General features: G+C 40.9%; 1 protein-coding gene across 1 annotated transcript in view; it reads right to left on the bottom strand.

Annotated features, from left to right (window-relative positions):
• Positions 1–9,765, bottom strand: part of UBAC1 (UBA domain containing 1) — a 35,822-nt gene continuing 26,057 nt past the window's right edge. Inside the window, exons 8-10 of the mRNA XM_039506711.1 lie at positions 9,195–9,281; positions 8,168–8,306; positions 1–5,663 (exon numbers count right to left, since the gene is read on the bottom strand). Of these exons, the coding sequence (XP_039362645.1) occupies positions 5,548–5,663; positions 8,168–8,306; positions 9,195–9,281 (342 nt within the window). The 3' untranslated portion in view covers positions 1–5,547. The remainder of the gene's footprint in view (positions 5,664–8,167; positions 8,307–9,194; positions 9,282–9,765) is intronic.

Below are 9,765 nucleotides of genomic sequence, written 5' to 3'. Positions count from 1 at the left end.
ACCCAAGTTAAACTTCATAAAAGTAACATTACATCTTAAAAACAACTGTGCATGCCACACATCAGTGTCAATTCCATATAAAAACTATGTACTGTACCCATTCTATACACAGATGAAATGAAAAGTGTTAAGTCATAGTACCTTACAGTATAACTTCACTAGTGCTACTTTGTGGTCAGTGCTGTATGGCAAATCACATTCTATAGTTCATTAAACTATAATAAAAATAAACTTGCAAATTAATAAAGGTCTACACGCCTTTCTTACCTGCTGCAACAAGACAACACACATTTGGTAGGTTTTTAGTTTAAAATGTTAGCACAATTTTTCCCCTGTCCAGAACATGATTATATATATAAAAAACTATAACCAAATTCAATAAGAATTTAATGCTTTTACATTTATTAAAGTTTGTAAGCTTCAAACAGGGATCTGCATGTAAGTTCTTTAAGCCTAGAGCAAAAGGTACGCCACATGTTCAACACATGCCTTCTGTTATGACAAAAGGTTGGGCTGCAAGTGAACATGACTTTTTAAACCATGTACATGTAAACTTATGCACTGCTTGTTTTTTTCCCCATAGGATCTGCCATCCTGGCTCAGACTAGTGGTTGAGCTAGTCTGCTAGCGAGTCTAACAATGGCCAGCACCAAATGCTTCAGAGGAATAATCTGCCCATCAATGAAGATGCAGTTAGTGGCTGGGTTATGCCCCGAAACATGAGGATTTATATCCCTTTTAAATGATCTTATCCAATATACCTGTGGATGTAAATGTCCAGCTGTGGATGCAGTTATTCCATCAGCTCTTTATAAAGTCCTAAGAGTAAATATTAACAACTGATAAAAAATGCCACTCTAATTAGCAGAAAAATGAGGTATTTCCTTTGGAGAACACTCTTACTATCCTGTACATACTACTTTTGAACCTCAGACTACTGGGAACAATTTATGTGCCTGCTCAATAGGCAAGATATGCTGACAGTGATAGAATACGATCATCATTCTCAGCCCATGGATCATGATGCCAGAAGACTGCAACTTGCTCCAACTAAAAAGCATTTGAATAAACACAACCATTTCTCAGATACCAAGAACCACCCCAAGTAGTCAAGTTTGGCTCCAGGCAAAATGGGGTCAAAGGTTCTGGGGAACAATTGTGACAGGCTGCAAGTGGCCAAATGTCTGGAAACTGAAGAACTCTTGCAGCCATGTGTTCTTGCATTCCTAGCAGAGTGCAGGAGTAGTGACTACTGTACTAGAATCTGCGTGAATCAGCTTTCCACTTCCATCGATACACACAAAGCAGAAGTGTCCTTGGAACTGTGTAAAGGGCAACGATGTGCAAAGCAGCTGTGTATTCTTGTGTGACCATTTCCACCACCCTCAAGAGACTGAAGAAGAAACAGTGGTGGATTCTTTGGACTTGCCTATTACGGTGGCTCAGAGGAGTCTCATGCTAGCTCGGTCTCACAGGTCAAGAATAACCAACGTTTAAGTTGCAAAGTGGCAACTGGCTCCCCCCTCCACCCCAATACATCACTTTAATGCATCGCCCTGTAAAGATAGTATAAATATGAAGCCCTGAGAACAAACTTCTATATAGAACATTTCTATTAAAAATATCAAAGCTTTGTGATGACAAAATTATAAGTTACATATATATCTATTTAAATAAATAGCTAGCTAGCTTTCAAGAGTCACACATATCAAAAGGTAAGAGATTGTCTCTGTCAACTGATGGGGCAAGTATAGACCTAGCAGAAGAACAATTATAAGCAGTCAATATTGCAGCAGGTAATCCACCTACCTGGCCCATTTCCTCATTTTTCCTTGGTTTTATCTATCTTCCACTTTTTCCCTTGACCTAGTTCTGATGATGCAATGAGACACTTTGCAATGAAGCCAGCACCACTGCTAATCTCTTTGCTAGCTTTAATCGGGACTTTAGGCATGCAAGCACACGGCTCAAACCTGCAAATCCTTACTCACACAAGTAATCCCATTGATTTTTAAAAAGTGTCTACTCCCATGACTCTGGTGGTTTTTCAGGTTTGAACCCACAATCCTTTCATCATTACACTACCTGGAGACCAGCCCCTGCAAATGATGAATCCCAGCCTAATAGTCACTGTAGGGATCTTTAGGCTTTCAGAATTCTAGAAAGCACAGGAGAATTGCCACAACTGCAACCACAACAGACTTAAAAAGCAATAGTAACCTGGTTGGAGTAGCAACCCATCCAGCTCACAGGACGTGCCACTGGACTTCTAAGCTCCAGAGTCACTGGCAGCACACAGCATGTATTAGTGTCAGACATTCATATTAATGAGCTGAATCAACTGATTCAATAAGTGGCATTCTACATTACATTTGAATTGACATTGTTAAGTACATCTTTATTCACTCCTAAATCTTGCTGAAAAAGATTAAATCCATATCACCTTCCACTAATCCCAGATATTGGCCACTGGAAACTTGTGTTCTCAAAAGACAAGCAGCGTTTAAAAATAAAAAAGCCATAGGAAAAAACCAAGGCTGGAGGACACTTTATAATGATAACCAGCCTCTCTCCTTTTACACTTATACAGTACAGGTGTAAAGCTCTAAAATAATAGGGTCTAAAACTGCATATCCTCAAACTTTTTAGGTTTTTTAAAGATGCAGTATTCCTTTAATCACAAGGTTTCTTAAACTATAGTTGCCATATTAGTTTTATTAGGAAAGCAGATACACAGGGCATTCCTGTCTGCATTTATTTCACTTTCTCTACTGCAATTATACTGAAAACTATTTTAAAAGATGTGTTGAACCTGTTCTGACATGCCAAGGGGTGCAGTTTTGATTTACTTGTGTCACCTAGATAAGCCTGACATAGAAACAAATACACCCTGTTCAGTAACAGACAGTGATGAAACCATGCAATCTACCTCAAGTCCATTGCCATGGGGATATGCAGAGGTGCACAAGCAGCAGAACTTACACAGTTTAAAAGTGAACCATTCTGCTCCTTGAAAGAGAAGGCTGAAGTATGAAGGATATGTAGATAAAAACAGTATGCGAGTTCTTTGTGGAATCTCTGTTTATAAATTACTTTAAAGTGTCTGATCTTACAGCATGGGAAGTTAATGGGAGCTTGGACACGACTTAATGGGAACATGATCAGACCATAAGTTCTTACAGGACATGCTGCTGTCACAACTTGCGTCCAATACATTCAGAACCACAGTCTGGAACAATTCTTGTTTAGTAAGGAAATCAGCATAATCACATGATGGTTCTACCTAATACTGTCCTGTAGAAACAAGCACTGATTATTTACAAGAACTTGGATGGAAGAGGGAATACCATACATTTCAGTGCCTCAAATGCTTAGAGCTTCAAGTAATAACATCCTCAGGTAGTATTTCAAGGAAACCATTGCAAAACAGAAAGACTAATCGAACCAACAACTGAAATTCTTTAGCATCAGGAAACTTGTTTAAATATTATTCTTAATATCATATCGATAACCCTTACTCACGTAAGCAGTTGCACTGAAATCAAATAGGACTAATTTGAGTAATTATTGAGTTGAAGGATCTGACTCCGTTTTTAAAACCAAAACTGCAATTAAGTTTAGATGATGCCAAGAATGGGTTGAAAGAAAAATGGGGGTGCTGGAAATGGTTACTTTTGAATTTGGAAATCTAAGCGCCTTACAGAAATCTGTTTAAGTGCAATAGGCTGTTAATGGGATATTACAAAAGCCAAAAATGAAACTGGGATAGTACGTAAAGATAAGATCTGAGTGACTGAATTCCCCACCCATCACATTAATTATGTGAAATTGGCAACTTCTGTGTCTCAGCTGCATAATATTACAGTTCAGATGCCAAGATCAGGCCAAAACTTGTTGTGTGGTTTAGGTCTGAATCTAAAAGCCCGCAGTAAGATCACTTTAACAGGTGACCTGCAGAGATATGCAGAATATTCTCTCGCAAAACACATACACACCTTTATGGTGTGTAATGAAAGCTTAAACGGGTTATTTTCTCAGCATACTTTTTACATTAGAAATCCAGGTCTTGTTTACCCTGTCTTTCCTGGCAGACTATATAGACTAGTGGAGGACTTGTTTATTACACTGCAGATACCAAGCAAGTGAAACTTGATTGAAAAGGGAAATGATTTTTAGTCCAACTATTTAAAAATGTTGTTAAGACCTGTGTAACTCAACTGCAGCATAAACAGTTGGAAGAAGAGATCTGTGTGTGAGATTCAGCCCTTTGTACTTTAGTTGGCAGGATGACAAAACTCACAATACACATCTGAGACCTCCAGCGAGTCTTCCAATAAAGACAAAGGAAGACAAGACTTGACATTGCTGATATTTCTAAGGTACAGAACAAGTAGGGGAAAATTCCTTATTTGGAAGAGGGCAATAATTTCAAGTGTGTTTTAGATAAGCAAGCCAGCAAAAACAGGACACAAACCTAAATATTTTTGTGTGATTTCTTGTTTCATTTTGCAGGTGATCTTTCAATTAAAACCCAAGTAAGTTCGTGGCTTTTGGCATTGCAAGCAGAGTTTGAAAAGAAAGATGCCTGCAACACAGAACTCTTTTCCTAAAGTATACATTTAGAAATGGAAAACTGCATGGAAACAAGTCACCTTTCAAACTAAGATCTGTTAAAACAGGACAAACCTCTGAACTGTAGCACTTGAGAACCAAAGTGCTGGAATGGCAAGTTACGTTTTTGTGAAAGGAGATACTGCATCTTTAATCTCGCTGAGTGAGAGCTGCAAACGTATGAGTCCTGCAGGACTGGAACAACACTAACTCAGCAAATAAATAGGAAAGAATAACGCTATTTATTAATTAAAGAAATTCCATCTATGAATTATTCTGTTTAAATCAGAATGCAAGACAGACAAGTCTGGATAAAAGCATGTTCTCTCAACATTTGGACTTATTTTAAAAAACAAATTCCTAAGTGTCAATTTAAAAAGCATTTTGTATTTTGATATAGACATAAATTAACACTGCAGAGAGATGAACAGTATGATTACTATCCTATGATAGTGGTCAGTGACCTTTTGTAAACACTAGCCAGATGCTACAACCACCGGCTAGTAAAACTGCTGTCCTAGGCCTTTTGAGCAAGAAGATTGAAACATGAGGCAATGTCATCATATTACTTTCTTCGCCAATCAGATGCTCAGTTGTGTTCACAAAGTTTGTTCCTGTATTTGGATATATATTTCATTTTCAACCTACCACCTGAAAGCAAAAAAAAACAAACAAACCCCAGAACAAGTCTTCAAACCTCTACCTCTAACATTAAATTCACAAGGCTATTAACTTCAGGATGGCTATAACTACACACACTCTTATTTGAGAGGTGCCTATCCAAACAACAAAAAGATATTTTGCTTCCTCCGCTACCTTCTTCCCTCAGACCTCCTTTCATTTTCCTTCCACCCCCACCAAAAATCTGTTTCCTCTTGTTCAGGAAACATGAAGCTAGAGACAGCAAGAAGTGGCACAGTGGATCGGCATTCCCCTCTACGTGCGGTTCAGCGTCTGGAAGATTCGAGAGATCTGTAGCATGACAGGTCCAGTCTCTGGATCGTTCATCCACTGAGTGCTGTTTAAGGGGTTTTCAAGCATATCTTCAAAGGCTGCCGAGAGAAGGAGGTGGTAAAACTCAGTTCATGATGGTTTATTTGGCAAATATTGAGTATTTTGGATGTTTTACAAAATAAAAGGTTAGTTTAAATTGCAGCAGAAATCACGACTTGCTTTGATCACCACAACTCAGTCAGGACAGATCTTGGGACGCCAGAGCCACCCACACAGAGGCCTTCTCCCCAAGCTCCCTGGCAACACAACTCCACTGGAGCAGCGCTGCCAGCGACTCCTCGTGGCTGTGGCTACTGGGGGTGACGAGAAGGAGGTAGTACAAAAGCCAGCTGTGGTACACGCTCTACCTAGGTACTCCTATGGCGCCCATCACCACAATACCTCAATGCCTCCAGCAATCAGTTTACTCTCCCAACGCCCCTGTGAGGTAAAGCATTATCCCCATTTTACAAGTGGTGAAACTAAGGCACAGAGGCATGCCCCTAGGTCGCACAGGGAGCCCGTGGTAGAGCTAGGAAGTGAACTATAATCTCCTGAGTCCCAGTCAAGTGCCTTGGCCACAAGACGATCCTTAATTCCTGGAAAATTTCTCTGGGGCTAGAGGGGGAATAAAGTGTGTTATCCCACCAGCGAGCAAGCTCCTTCCTCCACCAGCCTAATCACTGCCCTCTCACCTTGGACTGGAGTCAAGGGCATGCATGCTGCCATGGAGACAGTAGACCCCAAATTCCATGGTGTGTGCAGGGGAAGGGTCCCCTCCATTTGTAGATTTTGGAAGGATGACCTAGGTCCAAATGGCTAAAAATGGTTCTCTTTACCTGTGTCAAACAACCCCTCTATCCCAAGATTATTCCACTTATTACTTTTGACTGTTTGTTTTAACTTATTTTGCATTTCATTCAGCTTGGATGAAGAACAGACAAGTCAGAGCCACTTTGTAGTTTTCATGCACTAGCACATCACTGCAAGATTTGAGGTGCAAACACGGCAGGAAACAAGAACATTTGATCCAGTAGTTTACAGATGCTTGGGACATGGGTCCGATAGACATCTAGCTTCCCACTGAGTTAGAATACTGAAATTTGGAACTCACTCACCACCCCCAACACAAAACACAAGTCTGACCTTTTCAGAAGTCACCTAAAGGTCAGTGTAACAATTTACATAACAGAGTCTGGCAAACTCTGGCATAGAGGTTAATGGTCCAATTTTCCAAAGGTGATAAGCACCCACAGCTCCCAATAAAGTCAACAAGAGCTGTAGGTACTCAACACCTCTGAATGCCAGACTATAAATACTTTGCTAAGGTCACAAAGCAGGTCTCTGGCAGAACTGAGAATAAAATATAGCTCTCATGCTTCGACCACTAGACCATGCTTCCTCCTCTTTTGGGGAGAAGTGAGAGATTAAAAATATATTGAACTAAAGAAGGACTTTTGATCATTTTTTTCATAACTAGGTATTTTCTAATTCAATGCAAATATTCATGTTAAAATGCATGACACTGGCAATAAGCCAAGGTATCATTAGCTACAGTACGTGCTCTGATGCTCATCCAAGCTTTATACATGTGTACAATGACATTTCATTTTCTATTTTTATATCCTGCGCTGCAGCATGGAACCCTCCCTCTGAAACGAAGATGCCACTTGTTTAGAAATCAGGGTGGCCAGGTTCTGCTCCTGCATTCTTTAAAACCCATGAAACTTCATAGTAAATGTAAGTGTTCAAAAGATCCACTGCAAAGGAATTCATATGCAACCTATGTTTTAAAACATGTCTTTAAATAAAACGTCTAGGTAAAACTGAGGCCAAATATTAAGCATGTTTATATATTGCAAAAAGGCCAAATAGCTCCCTACTAAATATCTCCCTGTGCGGAGTTTCCTCAGAGCAATCCACCAACCACAGATTTACATTTCAGTCTCTTTTGGGCTCATTAGTGATGTGGCTTTCCCAGCCACAGATGCTTTTCGACCGAGAAAACACAGGTGCTCTACAGGGCAAACCTCCAAAAAGGGTGAAGCATGTGTCCATAGCTGTTATTTCAGCCTTGGCAGGACACACACAGAAGTCCTTAGCTGGCAGCTTTCAGTTCAGTTAAACTCGGCCAACCACTGCCCTCTGAGTAATGAGCAGACTTCAATCTATAGTGAGCTGTATTACAGCATGCATTCTCTTCCATGCTTTTTGCAGCTAAGGACCCCAGGATACCAAGCAGAGATCTACATTTTCCCTGCCAACTCTGGCCAAGTTGGGTGCAACGAGTCTCCTAGATCCACATGGATACTCTAGCCAGCAGCCATGACATTCTAGATGGTTGCAGGTTGAAATCATTGCCCTAGAGATTCAGTGTCATATCTGACAGCCCCAGGATTGTTCCCAAGCCCCTGTTGCCCACATGGCATCAGCACTACAAAGCAAGCTGTCAGGCTGCACCCTCCCCCATCTATTCACGTGGCTTTATTTAAACAGAGTATTTTCTGATTGCCAGCAACTGTGGAAGCAATGCTTCTTCATCCGAAGCCAGGACAGTACTTACCTAACAGCGTTTTAGGGTTCGTTAGCCCTAACTGTACCACTGGGTTTTCTAGGATGGCTTGAAAGAGAGGGCTAGTGGTGTCAATTCCCTTATCTAAATCCTCTGGAGATGGCTTTCGGTCTCCCAGCAGCCATTCACACTGTAAAAGTCAGCAGGCATGACAAGTTTATAATTAGTTCCATTAAAACGCAAGCTTGTGGACTTCAATCCCGCATGTAAATAAGGCACAAGATAGAACATCCTAGACAACGTTGATCATCCCTGCATGCAATTTGAAAGACTAAAGCATGTCTCTATTAACACGTTAACTACTATTCACTTAGGTCCTGCTCCAAATCAACTGCAAGGCTCCCATTACTCCAGCGGGAGCTGGACTAGAGCCTGACACAGCAGTAAAGTGATTTCTGGCTTTCAAACCCACACGAGGTGACATTCTGTAGATCACATTGGAAATCTACAGCTTGTTCCAGGACTGTCATCCTCCTACACCAGAACCCTCCAGGATTCCCAATTCCAAAGTTGGAGGCAGGCTCACTAATCTGACTGTCAGGAGCACATCTCAAAATCCCAGCATGGTCAACTCAGCCCTTTTTCCTTCAGGAGAGGATAAAATGAGCATTCCTCTGTGTGCGCGCGCATGTGTGTGTGTGTGTGTGTGTGTTCCTTCAGATGAGAACCTCAAAAACCAATTCCCATGTTCCTGGCCAAAGTTCTCCATCTCAACATTTCCATTCTGCAAGCAGTTCTCTCATTGTGCAGGATGCTGGCTGACTGCCACTCTCCAGTCCAGAAGTGACTGCTTTCCAGTGGTGTACGTAGCTAGTTTCAAAGATGCACAATATTTAATCATGTTTGCTTCAACTCCAATAACTGCTAGGGCTGGAATATGAAGAGGAAGGCCGTGTAAAATGGGGCGAGTTTGAATTAAAAATATGACCAAGCGCCACCCGGTTCAGCAATCAAGAATTCTCAACTGAGCAAATGATGATCATAGCAATTAGGAATGAAAATAACAGAGGATACTCACAGCTGCGGTTTGCTGGTTGTTGTTTACTCTGAGTGCATCTATCACTTCTTTTTCATCAAAGCCCATTTCCATCAAGGCAATGACAGCCTAAATCAGAAACACACAGCTTATTACACGCAGCATTTAGCTTGTCCATGGCAGCTACAACACACACAAGGAATGAATCGTATCCCTTCTCCTTCTGTAGGAAAGCTCTTCCTTCTCCACATACAGCAAAGGTGCAGAAGGTGATGGTCCTGGTTTTAAGAATCCTGACTGGCTTTATTAAGTCACATTCTCCTCACTAGAGGAGCCAATGGGATTTTCTGTGTGACTGAGAGGAGAATATAGCAGAATAAATTCCCTTTTGACTGTTTTATTTCCTAAAAGGCTTTTATTGAGTGCAAACTGTTGGCAAGCAGAGATTCAAGAGATTTTGAAGGTCTACCATCAGGCTACAAGTAGCCTGTTTCCAATCCAATGGCACAACCAGGCCCTGATTCATGACTGGAGTCCTTAGACACTACTGTAATAAAAGCGAATAATAATAAAATAGCAGCAGCCAAATCCTGCTTCTATTAAAATAAGTGTC

This window comes from Mauremys reevesii, linkage group 19 (assembly GCF_016161935.1).
Source record: "Mauremys reevesii isolate NIE-2019 linkage group 19, ASM1616193v1, whole genome shotgun sequence".
In the NCBI taxonomy this organism is placed as follows: Eukaryota; Metazoa; Chordata; order Testudines; family Geoemydidae; genus Mauremys; species Mauremys reevesii.
The sequence above is the reverse complement of the archived record's forward strand: the minus strand, read 5'-3'. Positions and strand labels throughout refer to the sequence as shown.